Raw genomic sequence first — 16360 nt, 5'->3', positions numbered from 1 at the left:
GAGACCAGAATTATGGGGCGTCAGCGAGGCAGGGAATTGGAATCTGCTGCATGAGGGCGGCCAGAATTTTGGAAATAATGTGGTCCGTGAGTGTGTCACACCAAACTGGCCAATAACTTTTCCAGGAAAAATATTTCTGGATGTCTGATGTGGCAAATACCACCGACGTCGTAGGTTTTTAGCGTAAATCTGTGTTGGTTTTTGGTGTTTAATTCGGTAAGTAAACATATACATGTATTAATTATGTTGGATCGAAACTGATAATCTAGCTAACATGTGGAAGAGCAAGTTAGTTCAAAACCCATCGGCCGTTTTAGTGGGTTAACGATGATTTTTTTGTATGCGACTCTTTATTAATTTTCTATCACTTTACAGTTTATTGTCAATTCTCATGTTAATATTATATAAAATTATGCAAAAACATATGAGATGACATAGAATCTATAGAGAGTCGCACTTTTAAGATAGTCTCATTAGTATTTCTCTAGTAAAACTAGTGTTTCATGTGTTATAGTTGACTATTTAGGGTTTTTGAACTTTTGATGATACAATTTGTGTACCCTATTCAATTGCTCTTTGACCAATAAATTGAAAAGCGTTTTGAAAAGCATTTGCACAAAAGCGTGAAGTGATTCAATTTCAACTGTTGAGTAATTGTTAAAACTACATCACGCGCTATACTAATTTGTTTCAAACAATAATTATAACACAATATTGTACACATATGGTTCGACATAATGGTCATGAAAGTTTTCAACCAATGATTATGAAGATTAGACGTGATTAGTTTCTCATAATCTTGAATTATTTTTTTTCGAGAACTACCGTATATATATGGCGATAAAACACACAAGGATATAACTCCATGCATCAGTCAGACCATATATCCTATATATATCTGATTCAACCCCTTATGTATTGCCAATATATGATAGTTCCTACAAAAGAAGTTCTCCATATTTTGAGACCATACGTTGCCATATTGTTTGGAACCATTCCAATTTTGGCAACAAGTTGTTTTTTTTTTTTTTTTTTTGTTGCTATTACAGAATTGTCATTAAGAACTTTTTCCTACTCGATGTCAACTTTATCAGTTTGGCTGCCACAAAATGTAATTTTATCTATTTAAAAGTATATTTCTATCAAAATCCTAGTTGCCATAAAGACCTGCACGGCTAACAAGCTCAAAACAGTGTATTGCATGTGTACGTGCGTACATAGGCGGAAATATTTTTAATCATCACTCTAAAGTGATAGTGATGTTCATTATTCTATTCATTATTGTTAAATGAGTTTGATTTACTACATAAATATCGAAACTTAAAGTAATCTAACAGTTATTCATAAAGTAGTGAATATCACCACCGCTTTAGGGTGAGCAAAAATACACTCATATATAGGCCATAGCATCATATGTTTCCTTACCGCTCACGTTAATTTTAATTTGCAATTTTTGTTCTCTTTCACTCATCAAGTAATTATTCACATCAAAGATTGCAAGGAAATTGGAATTCGATTTGCTGCTTTGTTTTTTTAACCAATGGATAAGGAATTTTGGGCCATAATTGAATTATATATGGTGCCACAGAGTAGTTGTAACTATAGATTTGATGTATGAGTAGTTTGCTTTGTTATCATTTGTTAAAGTTGGAGCATCCAACTCGGAATCAAAAAACCTAATCTAAAACAACATAGTTAAAGCATCCAACCCAAATTGAATATCATTTGGGTTAGAGTTGAATTATGGCATGATCCGGAATAAAAATAATTAGGACGGTTGACTTTAGAGCAAACCACTTGACTTAGGGTTGACTTGTGGCCCTTCACAAAAGTGTTGAAATAAATGTACGTATTTGCAGGTGTTTTGATTCGTCTTACCCATGTATTAGGGGAAGTTCTGTTGAAATTTTGGTAGTTTTTAAAATTTAATAATTTTAGTTATGAGTTCATGCATATTATGGCTTCATCAACTATTTGAGTAATGGTTATCACGTCTCGATTTTGATGCCCATTAGACACTGGAGTTGGGGTGTGTCAATAGAACCCAAATTTGAGTTTAGCCGTAGGCATCCCAACATAGTTGGGTACAGCTCGAACAAAAAACAAGCGGAAAATTGGCTTGCTTCGAGATTGGAGCAGCCTAGAGAAATCGGGGTGCTGTCCATGTAACCCAACGTGAGACAGCCCCACAAAAACAGCTTCAGGTTGCAGGAAAAAAATGGTTTTTGCTCTAACCATTTAACGAGGGCATTCTTATCTTTCTTGAGAAAAAGTTCACGTGTTTTCTCTAATTTTTGAGATATTATGGCCACATTTTTCTTCAACTCCGTTAGAACTTCTGTCAAAATGAGTCATGTGTCACACACGTGAAGTTCAACCAAAGGACAAATATGAAAAATCAAATGAGAAAAATTGCAACGATGATCCCTCAACTTTAACTTATTTGGAGAAATGATCCTTCAACTTTAACCCAATTGAAGCAATGGTTCTTCAACTTTAACCGAATTGTAGTAATAATCATTCCAACATGACTCATTTTGACGGAATTCTAACAGAGTTGACGAAAATGACCATGGTTACACTTTTTTATGAGTTAAGGAACCAATAATTATGGATTTTTTGTTGAGAAATCATTACTCTAATTAGATTAAAGTTGAGAGACTATTATTACAATTTTCTCTAAACCATTACAACCCAAATTTTAGCAACAATACTTTCATACCCTTTGTAATGGCCGCTATTTTTTTATCTTTCTCCTCAAGTAACAATAAAATTGTCTGTCTTATATTTCTCTATACGTGACAAAAAAAAAAAGAGGAAATGGTTCATATATATATATATATATATATATATATATATATATATATATATATATATATAGATCCTCTTTGACCCCGCCAAAAAAGTTTATTGGGTCCAATTCCAAAACATAACCAAAATCATGACCCATACATTAATCCACAACTTAACATTCACTTTCTTCTTCCCCACCTCTTATTGGAGAAGTAAATTGGCGCAATGGTCCATATATTGTAACTTGGTCCCTGAATTTAAAATCCATTACATATGACCCTTGAACTTGATAAAATGTGAAACATTTGTCCTCAAGTCTAACTCCGGTAATTTTCCATCTATTATGCTTACATAACATGCAATGGTATTTTGCTTACTTTGCCACATATAGCAAAAAGGACGAAAAAAATTAACGGAGTTAGACTTAAGGACCAGTGATCCATATTTTATCAGGTCCAGGGAACAAATGTTATAGATTTCTTGTTAACCATTGGGTGAGCCCTTAATATTTTCTACTTAGGGGCCACCTCAACATTCTTCTCGAGCGATTCGGATTTCATAACCGCAATCCATCCCACCATAGAGAAGATCGAATACAAAGGAGACTTCTTGGGCTCTTACTTCAATGTGGATTCAGTCCCATCCGCAAATAATTAGTTCTGCTTAATTTGAAAGCAAAATAAACGAAAGAAAGATCATTGATTTTATTGTCCAAGAAACATGTGACAGTGCTTGTTACTGTTCTACGAATGTTGACTTCAATTTCATAGCCGCAATACTGCAGAATTATGTTTCCGACTACTATTTTTCATAAGAAATCCCGACACTTCGCTTGATTTGTTTACATATTACAATTCCTTCTAAGTTGTAATAAAAAGGTGGTATGCAAACATACCTTCAGTAAGATTGCAGCAAAAGTTGGAGTAGCACACTAGATCTGTGCTTCTACTTGTATGGGGCAAACATGACTGTTGAATGTAGTTTTGTATCGTGCGTTCATGCGCTGACAGAATTAGAGGATTCCAAATATACTTTCATTGGACATTATATACTTGTAAAAGTGCGACAAGGGGAATGGAAGACAACATACCACGCCCTCATCTGGGTTTTCCAGATTGATATTTGGATGTATCCACCCAGTTCGCATCGCCTACCCAAAAAGAAGATAATATGTCAAGAACTACACTTCAAGCCAAACAAAGAAGTACTGTATTTGGTCTTTACGTATAACGTCTAAGAGTTGTACAGTTTTTCCAAGTCGAAGATCTCATCGAACATGGAAATATAGGAACTAAGAAAACAGATGATGCATGTTATGTATTGTGGTTACCTCAGGATTCTGGCCAAACAATGAATGAGAGCATTATACTCCCTGAGATCTCCGGCCGGCGTGGAGGTAGCATGTGCATTAATGTAATTAACATCTTCCCTAGACACCCCAGACTGTTCTAAAGCCTTTTCAATGCAGAGAATAACCCCGGCTCTTGTTTCCAAGTACATTAATAAAAAACACCATATTGCATAGTAAGATAGAAAGGAATGGTTAGAAAACGTGTTTGTGAGACTATAGGGGTAGCAGCAAGTTCAAGAAACGCAACAGAAAGCATGATCCCTACAGACTTTGGACCTACAACCTTACAGACGATGTGATCCTACACAGAAAGAGCGGAGGGATATCCAGACACCGTAATGCCATTGCCAAGATCATAGATTTAGAAAGTACCTTACCATGTTCTAACTCTTCTAGAGGCAAAACGCCATCTCCTTCTCCCCTAGCAAATCCATCATGATTCTGTCCAATAACAAAAAACATGATTTCGTTAAAAACAGCACCTGTTAAACGTTTCAAACTTATTCATTCGCAATGCAATAACTTTGCACTTGTTAAACTTTTCTAAAATTAAGAAACTCAACTCTCAAGCTCAATAGATATGACTAGGTTTAGATATAAATTACGAACATATCATTTCAAAAAAGCTGACCAGATTCTATCACAAATTTACATTGAGACAACCAATATATGACATGCCTTTCAATAATTCTTGTTCTTAACAATATTTACAGAAGTTTCATCATATAACCAATCACAGTGGAAATAAAAGAATAAATGAATCTAGCATAGTTATTGGTCACATTACACTATCCCAAGGGCGTGATGCTTTGGTTGTTTCTTTGTGACAGTGCTCTGCATGCCACAAAGCCTCCCAATCCTCCAGTAATTGCATAAGAACAAGATTATTGTACGTGAAACTCTGAGTAAAACCAAGAGGTATCATCCCTGAATCTGAACCACCACAGAGCATAAGGTCCTGCGTAAGATTTCAACAAATTACTTCACGTTGTAGGAATACTTACTGCATTGGCTTTAATGATATGATTTTCCGAATTCAAAGTACAGAAGCTGCTTGTAGCGCAAGCAGTAGAGGTTGAATAGTTTGGGACCATCCAACCCTGCAAGTGTAAGAGTAAATATCAGCAGTGTTTACAAGATGTTTTACTACAGGAGAGAGATACTGATACACTGTCTTAAATTAATAGATAAAGAACATAAACAAGTGCAGTTCTGAAAATCAGCAGTGCTTCATTGAAAGACCAAATGGTCGAAGAAATATACACAAAAGAGAGATCAGGAGGTTCTTCAGACCAAGAACAAAAACCATTACAAAGAAGTGTCGAGCGGGCGATGACAACTCTAGTGATCTGGTCTAGCAATGCCCTTGCATCCTCAACAATAGGGCCAACTGGCGAGAGGTTGAGGGATTAGTCCTACAAAGCTAAGACAATCTGGAGAGAATCGCTCTCCTGAATAAGATTTTGATAACCCGCGTTGATCGCCAAAATGAGGCCTTCTCTAACTCCTGGAGAAAGATAAACAACAAATTCACAGTCCTACTAAGTTCATAAACATATAAACATGATGGAGCTCCAGCATTAGTCCCACACTTTAAAATTTGCAATCACACAATGGTCACCAAATCTTTATACACCAAAACAACACAAAATATATTTCATAGAACTTCACTAGTTTTGAATCATTTCAAAGAGAGACAAAAGTTCAAACCTCAAGAAACCTAGCCCAAAAAACAAGCAAACCAAAATTTAAAATTCCAACCATGGCCTCAATAGACTTGCTAGTTAACCAGGTGAAAACTATAAAGTGACATTATCTATAAGAACTTCAAACTGATTTTAGATCCGTAAAAATTAATTTCTGCATTTTTGAACGATCATTTTCACAATTCATGCACTTCTGGAAGATTACTTTCAAATTTTCTTTGCACTTCTGTAAGGTCAGTTTCAAAATTTCTATAAGATCAATTTTAAATTCCAACACTTTGAAAAGATCAATTTCGAAATTTTCAATACTAGTAGAGATAATGATGTAGGAGGAGGAATAGGGAGAAGTACGAAGAGAGAAGAGAAAGAAAAATACAAAAAAGAAGGTGGAGAGAGAGAGAGAGAGAGACATGGGTAGAAAGCAGAAGGATGAGAGAGAGACATGGACCAAGAAGAAAAAACAAGGACATAAAACTAAAATGTATAAATAAGAATAGGAAAGAACTTGGCTGCTGAATTTTTAGCAGCCAAGTAGTGTTCATAAGAATATAGAGACATTACAGCAAAATTGTGAATCGGAAAGCAATTAAAAAATAATCATGATATCACATGTCACGTGAATAAGTTTAATCTCTCTCAAATAAATAATAAAACTTAGTCTCTTTCAAAAAATATAATGTAATCTTTTATTACAAAATAAAATCATGACAATGATGTAATTTTGAATAAACGAAATTTTTACGTTTTCTTTTTTTTCTTCACCCACCCACATTAACCCAACATATCTCTAACTTTTTAGGGAATTGTTATTAACATTCTAAAAATCTTATTTTGCACTTTAAATTTTTTATAATTAGAAAGAAAATTACACATGTGAGGAATGTAGAATGAGATTTTTGGAATGCTAAAATTCGATAGGCAGAGGACTCTGTTAGGGTTTTGGTCTGTTGAGATCCGAGGTAATTTTGAATCATTTCTTATGATTGGATTGAATTGTTTCGATTCGCTTGTTATTATTATTATTTTTTCATTTTTCTGAATTTTTATTTATTTATTTCGTTTTCGAAGAACTGATTGGATTGATTTCAGGAATACTTTGTATTTCTATGATTTCAGATATTTGAGGCTGCGATTTCGAATATTGGAGCTTCGAGTTCAGAGGTTTGAGACCTGCGATTTTGAATATTGGAGGCAACGATTTCATAATTTTGAGGCTGCGATTTCTGGTTGTTAATACGTAAGTCACAAATCTAAATTCTCAATCTCTAAGTTTCGTTTTAAGTTTTGCATCATATAGAACCCTAGAAACTCACAAATTGCCACGTTTCAGTTCGTTTTATTTTTTTATTTTTTCTCCTGGCCGATGAAAACCTCATTCTGCAGTTGCCCTAACGAATTTAATTTGGTTAGATTTACTGCGATGGAGTTTGGGTCAAAGTTGCAGCCTACGGTGTCTTGAAGCATTTTTGGTTTTGGACAAAATTCTGTCTCTTGCCTTTTGCCTTTTATGGGTCCTTTACTGTTCACAAAATCAACAACTGGTGAAGGGATGCTCTTGTTGTTACTTATAAATTAGAAAGTGAATGATTGATTTTAATGCCATGGCTATTCAGTTATTGTATTTAAATGTATATGTGAAGGAGTTTTCTCACTTTAGATTATTGTGAACCCCGACTCGTGATTAAACAGTAGCCTACAAGTCTACCGTCTCTGCGTGGATACTTGATTAATAAAGCCAGGAACAGAGGAGTAGTTGCTTTACGTGTTCATCCAAATGATGTAGTTCTTTGATCACCTTGTAGAAATTTTGTACTTATAATCTTATTTCTCCTTGTAGGTTTATATATCCGGATAAAACCAAGTTTTTAGGTAATTAATGTTGAATTCATAATACTTCTTTCATTCACGTATCTGAAAAAGGCCTGGATTTAACTGAAAAGGTACACATCAGTCCCTTCTTTTGGATTCTCGACTGTTGTGGTTTCTATGTTTTTGTGATTTCTAGAATATTAACCCTTCAATGTATAATCCTTTTCATTTTTGTTCTCATTTATCAACAGATTGCTGAGGAGGCAATGATCCTATTGATTCAACGTTATCCTTCGATGTCAGTTCAAAGTTACAAGTAAACTGAGGTATGCAAAGGTTGTATATGTTAACTACTAGTGCAGATGTTCTCTTCAAATTCACATGGTAACATTTTTCAAGTTAGTTCACGTAGAAGAGTTGTGGGTCGTATAGGTGTTGCTTGAGCACTGCGGTCAAACTCATAAAGTATGATGGCGGGTCAAGGTGAGTGAAAGAATAGTTCTTTATAGGTTTTATCTACTCTATCTACTTCTGTGGTATATGAATATGAAGTATGTTTTCCTTTCATTGTTGTTTGTTTGAACTAATTAGAATTTGGTTTTGTTAGTCGAGGGTTGTGGTTTACTCACTCGCAGTCACAGATATCTTTAGGATACAAATGTGGTTCCTGTTTTTGTAATAACTAGCCACCTACAGATGAAATCTTTGTTTCTGCAGATTGAAAACTAATATTATATTACAGAGCAAATGTTGGAGAATCTTTTCTCCGTTGCTGGCATCTGAGGACTGAATTGGAAGTTCCTAGACGGTTGTTTGGAAGTCCGTTGTTCATGCTTTTTCATAGTAATGTACAAACCAGCTGAGCTCGGTAGATTTCTATTGATATCAACTTTCAGTTGATTTGTAGATGACTTTATCTTGTGGAAACGACTTACCATTGATTTGATTAGCTTTATGATATTTCCGTTTTTTATTGATGATATTTTTAGATTTTAGTTAACAGAAAAGCAAGTGTAAGTGGTAGAATGGAAGATATTAGTCTTTGATTTGAAGTTGTGATTAGTTGATTTTTGTTACAGTCACTAGTTGTTACCAATCGAGTTTTAGTAGTTACTAATTTTTTTTTTATCATATACTAACATATGGCCACACACTAAGTGTGCATGAAAACTTTTTATTTTTGTTTTTAAAGTAGAAGGAGAGAGGGAGAGAGAGAGAGAATGTGGGAGTGGGGAGAGAGACTTAATTTTTATTTTTTTATTTTTTTAATTTTTTTAATTAGAGATTTGGGTGAGGTTTTGAAATAAAAATAAAAAAACAAAATTTTGATTGTTTGAAGTTACAATTCTGTCCATATTTCTTATTCATGTTCAGTTTTAAGTAGAGGGTTAAGCTATTAATTTCATAAGAGTTTGGTTGACATGAGTGTTCTAGTAATATGTAGTTTACATATATAATAAAATAAAAAAAATAAAAAATAAAAGCCAGAAAGGCAAACGCAAGATAATAGATCAAACAAGTTTTCGGTTTGCAAACTGAAATGGTCATCAAACAGCCTCTTAGTTTTAGATATTAGTAAAGTGCAAACAAATATGTACGTACCCAAACTCCTAATAAATCAGAAATGCGGATCATCTGAATCGGACGGTTGCTCTTACTCCTCATCCTCCTCAGTATCAAAAGGAACATTGAGATCAATCCGCCAGCATTTTGGATGATCATCTGCTGGCTCCGAAGATGAGGAAAGCCATTGTTGTTGCTGATCATATTTATCATTAACGATATTTGAGGATCCACGTGGACGAGGCCTCATCCCAAGACTGCTCGTTGGTCTCAGAGACAAGTGAAGTTGCTCCTCATCCTCCTCAATATCAAAGGGAACATTGAGATCAATCTGCCAGCATTTTGGATGATCATCTACTGGCTCTGAAGATGAGGAAAGCCATTGTTATTGCTGATCATATTCATCATAGACGATATATGAGGATCCACGTGGACGAGGCCTCATCCCAAGACTGCTCGTTGGTCTCAGAGACAAGTGAAGCTGCTCCTCATCCTCCTCAATATCAAAGGGAACATTGAGATCAATCTGCCAGCGTTTTGGATGATCATCTGTTGCCTCTGAAGATGAGGAAAGCCATTGCTGTTGCTGATCATATTTATCATCGAAGGGAACATTGAGATCAATCTGCCAGCGTTTTGGATGATCATCTGCTGGCTCCGAAGATGAGGAAAGCCATTGTTGTTGCTGATCATATTTATCATCGACAATATCTGAGGATCCACGTGGATGAGGCCTCATCCCAAGACTGCTCGTTGGTCTCAATAGGTAGTGCGCGTCGCAGCTTTTAATGGGACATCCATTCTGGAATCGAAATACAACTTGACAAATATATCCCCCCGGCTCCTGTTCCCATAAACCCACTAACGCAAGCCTCACATGAGTTGCCTTTATGTCCTCACCATACCATAAATTAACTTCATGCATTTTTTGTCCATACCATAAATTATGTTCAAGCAATTTTTCTCCGTTGATGATAATACACGGGTCAATATCATAATCATGATGAGTCGATGGTTCAACAACAAAACATAAAGCCAATCCTACTAACGTCTCCCCCACTTGTAATTTTAGAGGAATTTCAAAACGAAATTCATTGCCTCCAGCAAATTCTTTTTCCCTGTCATCTTCATCCGATTCATATTCTGGTAGAGGTTGAATGGTTGTGGGATGGTTAGATGTATAGCTGAACCATTTTGGAACTTCATTGCCTGGGTAAATAATGCCGAATTCAGAGCGCAGATATATTTCCTGCAATAGTAGATATATATAGTTAACAAATTACAAACATTTGTGATCTGATCTCTCTTTCAAGTATCAACAAAATTAATTTTCATTTGAACATAAATTAAGAAGAAGAGATACCAACCTCATTCAACAAGTTGTTTTCCAACTTTGTCACCTCATCACCACTTAGTCCACAGCAGCTACACAAGGTAAGCTGCTCAAGGCTCGGGGGCAGTTTTGGAATTTTATCCAATGATGTGCAACCATCCAGATGTAACCAACGTAGTTTTGGTGGAAGGATTGGAATTTCCCGAAGCCTCTTGCAATCCCTCAAGTAAAGTTTCTTCAAGTTGACAACTTTGCTAATACAATCCGGAAGGCTAACAAAATTGTTTCTCGACAGATTAAGTCGTTTTAATGTGGACCAGCAAACAAGAGGCACAAGGAAATCACTTTCTGATAAATTGCATCCTTCAAGATCAAGAGACAGATGTACATCGGTACTGCAGGATGAAACTTCATCGAACTTCACCTTCTTTCCAAAAGGGAGGAGTTGGATATTTTGCAACTCACAATCACTTGCTTTCAAATTCACAAGGTTAGTAAAATAAGCAATTGATGGCAGTTCTGTTATGCCACTTTTTTCTATACCCAAATACCATAGGGATTCCATCTTGCCCTCTATTTTTGGGAAAATCTCGAGCCTTCTGCAACCTTCGAGAGAAAGATAATAGAAGGACCTCGATCCAAGTCTTGTTGCAAACCTCGTAAGCTTAGAGCACCCATCAAGATGCAAAAATTCAAGTTTATCAAGGAATCCAACTGAATCATGAACCTCGAGCAAACTTGTGCAGTCTCTTAGATCCAACACCCTTATGTTTGGGCTTCCGGATAAGTCGGGGACATTTTGCAACTCACAACCATTTGCAACCAAGTCCGTAAGCCCAGTAAGATACGCAATTGATGAAGGCAATTCTCTTATGCCACTTTTTCCTATCTCCAAACGCGTCAGAGATTTCATCTTGTCCTTCTCTATTTCTGGAAATCTCTCCAGCCTTGTGCAGTCACAAAGATTAAGCTTTTCAAGGGATCTCAATCCTAGTCTTGTTGCAAACCTCGTAAGTTTAGAGCACCGACTAAGATCCAATATAACAAGTTTGTCAAGGAATCCAACAAAATCATCAACCTCAACTAAATTTTTACACCCACTTAGATTCAAGTGCTTTAAGTTTGGGCTTCCGGATAAGTCGGGGATTTTTTCCAAGAATTCGCAACCACTTAAATTCATCCATATAAGCTTTTCCAAATTCTATAAAACCAAAAACAAAAACAAAACAAAAGTTCACATGCTTTAAAAAGAATATAATAAAACACTTGAGTTTTTTTTTTGGGAAATAAAATATATGTTTAAATAATAATGATTCAAAATCATTTAAAGTATGTACCTTAAATCCCTTCAATTGTCTTATGTCACTGTATGGCACATCAAACTTAACGAGATGTCTTGGATGAAAATTGGACCGCAAATTGAGTGCAACCGTATGCTTAATATTAATAATGGATCGTCCACCCAGGTCAAACCACCTCAAACTGTTGGGCAAATAATCAACGCATCCAGAAAAGTGTGCATTACGGTTTAAAAAAATTTCAAGATTTCCCATCCTCAAGAAGCTTTCTGGATTCAAGAGTATCACATCTGATTCGGGTAGCTCCACCACAATACTTCTAATTTTCTCTGTTCCCTAAGATGGAAAAAAATAATGAAATATTGTTAACAAACCATGTCGTTTAATTAACAAACAAAACACAATCTCTGTTTTTAAATTTTTGTTTTTTTTTTTTCTAGATCATGCCAGTCAAATGTATGAACCTATATTCTACTTACCTTGTTTTCAGTTAGAACATCGTTCACATCTTTATGAAACCACAACCTGCTTCGCTCACCTGGTTCGTAGGGCGATTCTTGCCAAACTATATGCTTACCCATTTTTTCTAGCAAGTCATGCATCAAAAGCCAATTATCTTCGATAGTTATTATGGCTTTCTCAACGAGCACTTCAACATAATCTTGACGTGCTCCGAGCTTTGAACTTCTTAATATTTGTAACACTTCTTCTTTATCTCCACCCTTAAAGAAACATGCAATGTCTAGGAAAACTTGTTGCAGCCCATAATCCCAGGCATCATAAGTTTTTCGAAGTATTTCTTGAATATCTGTATAAGGTTCTCCATCGTAAGAATTGTAGCCATCCAATATAGCTTGCCAACGATTTATATGTTTATCACACAGATGAGAACCTATAATATTAAGAGCCAACGGAAGGCCTTGAGCATAGGCTATTGCACGTCGTGCGAGTCTCAAATAATCCTTCGGAGGTTCATTACTTCCAAAGGCATTCAAAAGTAAAAGCTCAAGAGCTTTGCCTTCTTCTAAGGTTTGGACCTCGTATACCAACTTGACTCTATAAGAGTCCAACAATCCTCTATCTTTTGTGGTTATGATCACTCTGCTACCCTCACCGAACCAACTGATCTCTTGAACCAAGTTGTCTAACTGCTTCAAATGATCCACATCATCAAGAATTAAGAGAATCTTCTTTTGACTCAACCGATTCTTAATAAGACTGATTCCTTCATGATAACTGTCAATTTGGAACTGTGTACCACATAGAATTTTAGATAGAAGTCTCTTTTGTAGTTCGATTATGCCTTCACGAGATGTCGATCTTTCCCTAACATCTGCCAGAAAACAACTACCTTGAAACTTATGAGCAATTGCATTATGAACAGCTTTAGCAATTGTTGTCTTGCCTATTCCGGATGTCCCCCAAATCCCAACCACACGACGATCATTTTCACCGACACCTAAAAGCTCTTCCACCTTTTCTACACAAGACTCTATTCCAACTGGGTATTTGGCCACATGCAAATATGTGCGATTTAATACTTGGGTTGAAATCTCCTCAACGATGCCGTTAATAAATGTAGTTTCATACCTACCAAAGAAAAAAATAATGACACATTTAATTTGGTTGACATGATATGGCAATGGCACAACCAATTTCGTGGCCTATTTCATTAATTTTAACCCCTGTTTTTTTATAGTCCAATTCATTGATGACTTTTTTGGCCGAAAACTGATTTGTATTTTTATTTTTATTCCTATGTTGTACCTCAAAATGTATTATCAATCACTAGCCTCTTGCTACACGTTGGTAATTGGCTCTTTTTTATTTTTTTATTTTATCATTTTTTTAATTTTAAATATTATTATTTTTTGTTATAATATATTTTTTAGAACAAATAATATATGTTATTTTAAAAACAACTAGGGCACACACAATATGTATGTGAAATTTTTTTATTTTTGTTTTTGAAATAAAATGAGAGAGGAAGAGAGTGATAGAGAATGTGAGAGTGAGATTTTTTTTTTTTTTAAGAAATATGTTAGGATTACATGTAGGTGAGATTTTGAAAAAAATAAAATATGTGTGGAATTACATTTTTGTCCCATATTTCTTATTTATGTTCTGTTTTAGTTAGAAGGTTAAACTAGTAATTTCATAAAATTTTGGTTGACAATGAGTGTTTTACTACTTAGTACTAGCAGCGAGCACACACTTTGTGTGTGTGAATAATTTCTCTTAATAAGTGCATAATTTTTTCTAATATTACATAATTACTATTTTGTCCTCCTTATTAAATATTGTGTATCAAAAGTGAGGGTAAAATTGGAAGAATAAGTATATGACTGTCATTTTCTAAAAAAAAAAAGGTAAAATAGGAAAAATAGGGATATGATTGTCATTTTGTCAAAGGTACAAAATTACTATGTTGCCCTCCTTTTTGTCAATAGTGTGTATCAAAAGTAAGGGCAAAATAAGAAAAAAAAGGGAAAAAAGTTGACAAGGTTGGTTCTCTTAATAATATAGAATAGATGAACAAAACTACCTACAGTCCTACTATGTGAATTTTTTTGTGAATTTTTTTTAATTTTTGAAATCTTATTGGGAGAAGGTTGATTTGGGTATTATAAAAGTTTCACCATCTTTGCCATCTCCCTTTACACACACACACATAGATGATAAAATATACACATAATGAGTTGTTACTTAACGCCTTTTTTAATCATTGAGGTAATCTAATATACTTGTTACCTATAATCAAGATCCATCACTCACATTTCAAACATATTTAGTAAGTCAAGCCATGCATCAAGATTTAAGATACAAATTAAAGTTAAAAACCAAATAGAAGTTACAAAATAAATCAAATGAAAGTTTAAGTACAAACTAAACGAAAATTGCAAAAGCAAAATAAAAAATAACAAACCAAACAGAAGTTAAATTTACAAACAAAATGAAAATGAAAAAGTGTATCTATATTTTAAAAATTTATTCTACGATCAATTTCTTCAACTTTGGGATGTAGAAGCATTTCGATATTTAATTGACAATTTCTTTTAGTTTTATATATGTAAACTATATATAGTTTTATATTTAATTAATTATATATAAATATAAGTATATATAATAATTATATTGGTATGGTACGGTACATTGGTGGTATTGATTTTAAATACCAATATCATACCAATTATGTTGGTGTGGTACAATTACCGTACCATTACTAATTGGTACCAAAATTGGCACAAAATCGATGTGGTACAGCTAGTAATTTGGTTAGTATGTTAATACGGTAAAAAAATTCACTCCTAGTAATGAATTGATTGCGGTTACAATTTTAAGTTTTTGTAAACCGTTTTAAACCAAATCAAACCGACTACTCACATATTTGTTCTTATATTAATTTTATTTTACCCATTTAGTACTCTTATTGGCGAATAATTGAATATAAAGTTATTGATATCGTAGAGTTATATTAAAGTTTGACGACATGATGAATTTTAGGATGCATGGTTCGTTGTACTAAAAAATGATTAATATGTGGCAGATTTTGGAATTGTTCGTTGTTGTTGGGCTACTACGCTAAGTGCTAACAAAGTAACAAAATTGCAAAAGAAAAAAAATATAAGATTTAGGCATAAACTGCTCAAACCAACCTAACCAAATTGTTGATTATGGTTTGGTTTCTTTAAGAATTCTTATCAAATTTCGACCAAACTAAATCCTTATATCGTAATTGAGTGAATTCTGAAGTATATATAGAGCTAGCGAAGCAACTAAAACCCCATATACAGTAGCATAAGGGTCAGAAATATACGTACTCTCCATTGTTGAGAGTAGCTCCCTTCAGATCTGCTGCTTCTGTAAGAGCTGTCCTCCATCTTTGCACCTTCTCCAGGTTATTCTCATATTTGAGGCTATGGTCAGCAAACGCAGCATCATAACTATTTCTTTGGTGTCGGACATCCGATGGATCCACCTTGTAGAAGATTGACCTTGTCATCTATCCCTTTGACTTTCTACATTCAAGAATATGTACGAGCTCGTCCAAGCACCATCTTGAAGAAGCATAGTTTTCAGAGAATATGATGATAGAAATTCTCGAGTTTTCAATTGCTTCGAGAAGAGTTGGTGCTATTTCTTCTCCTATTGGAAGTTCACTATGATCAATGAAGGTGTGGATTCCGTGACGGACCAAGGCTTGGTATAGATGATCTGTAAAATTGTAGCGTGTATCCTCACCTCTGAAACTCAAAAAGACATCGTATGTCCATGAAGGAGTAGTGGTGAAGGAAGAAGGGACAAGTTGCTTGGCCATAGGAGAATTAAAGCCAGACCATAAACAAAAGAAAAGAGCCTCTCAAAGAATTGGAATACTGGAATGGTGTATCAGTCCTCAAGCTTTTCTCACTACCAACGAAACGGCTTCCTACCTATACCTTTCAATATGAATGTGATAAAGTAGAAGGATTAAAGTTCACGAAACTTCCTCTCTCTTTCTTTGCAA

At 34.7% G+C, this 16360-nt stretch overlaps 2 protein-coding genes and 1 long non-coding RNA gene across 12 annotated transcripts; 1 reads left to right on the top strand and 2 right to left on the bottom strand.

Annotated features, from left to right (window-relative positions):
- Nucleotides 1–2930: 2930 nt before the first annotated feature.
- LOC137748851 (3-oxoacyl-[acyl-carrier-protein] synthase II, chloroplastic-like) lies at nucleotides 2931–9435 on the bottom strand. Of its 9 annotated transcripts, none has more exons than XR_015957892.1 (7): nucleotides 9262–9435; nucleotides 5149–5244; nucleotides 4932–5102; nucleotides 4522–4585; nucleotides 3884–3943; nucleotides 3689–3796; nucleotides 2931–3452 (listed from the first exon to the last, which is right to left on the bottom strand). XR_015957892.1 is itself a non-coding variant. In XM_088687989.1 (6 exons), the coding sequence occupies exons 1-5, from the start codon at nucleotides 9433–9435 to the stop codon at nucleotides 3891–3893; spliced, it is 558 nt and encodes a 185-aa protein (XP_088544115.1). In that variant the 3' UTR covers nucleotides 3533–3796; nucleotides 3884–3890. The 9 variants fall into 9 exon arrangements, 3 of the variants coding, with proteins under 3 accessions (XP_088544115.1, XP_088544120.1, XP_088544106.1); XR_015957893.1 differs by having other exon boundaries at nucleotides 3689–3783; XR_015957890.1 differs by having other exon boundaries at nucleotides 3884–4585.
- LOC148698777 (uncharacterized) lies at nucleotides 6674–8737 on the top strand. 2 transcript variants are annotated; one of them, XR_015957904.1, is made up of 2 exons: nucleotides 6674–6809; nucleotides 6967–8737. It is a non-coding gene; the product is annotated as an uncharacterized LOC148698777 (long non-coding RNA). The 2 variants fall into 2 exon arrangements; XR_015957905.1 differs by having other exon boundaries at nucleotides 6756–6809; nucleotides 6940–8737.
- Nucleotides 9208–16292, bottom strand: LOC137747466 (TMV resistance protein N). The gene is made up of 5 exons (XM_088687942.1): nucleotides 15675–16292; nucleotides 12333–13443; nucleotides 11893–12189; nucleotides 10590–11756; nucleotides 9208–10471 (listed from the first exon to the last, which is right to left on the bottom strand). Exons 1-5 carry the CDS (start codon nucleotides 15854–15856, stop codon nucleotides 9608–9610), a joined length of 3621 nt encoding a protein of 1206 aa, XP_088544068.1. The 5' UTR covers nucleotides 15857–16292; the 3' UTR covers nucleotides 9208–9607.
- Between the last annotated feature and the right edge of the window lie 68 nt (nucleotides 16293–16360).

Source organism: Pyrus communis, chromosome 2 (assembly GCF_041283825.1).
Source record: "Pyrus communis isolate YQ-2024b chromosome 2, ASM4128382v1, whole genome shotgun sequence".
In the NCBI taxonomy this organism is placed as follows: Eukaryota; Viridiplantae; Streptophyta; class Magnoliopsida; order Rosales; family Rosaceae; genus Pyrus; species Pyrus communis.
This window is presented reverse-complemented; position numbering and strand designations above follow the sequence as displayed.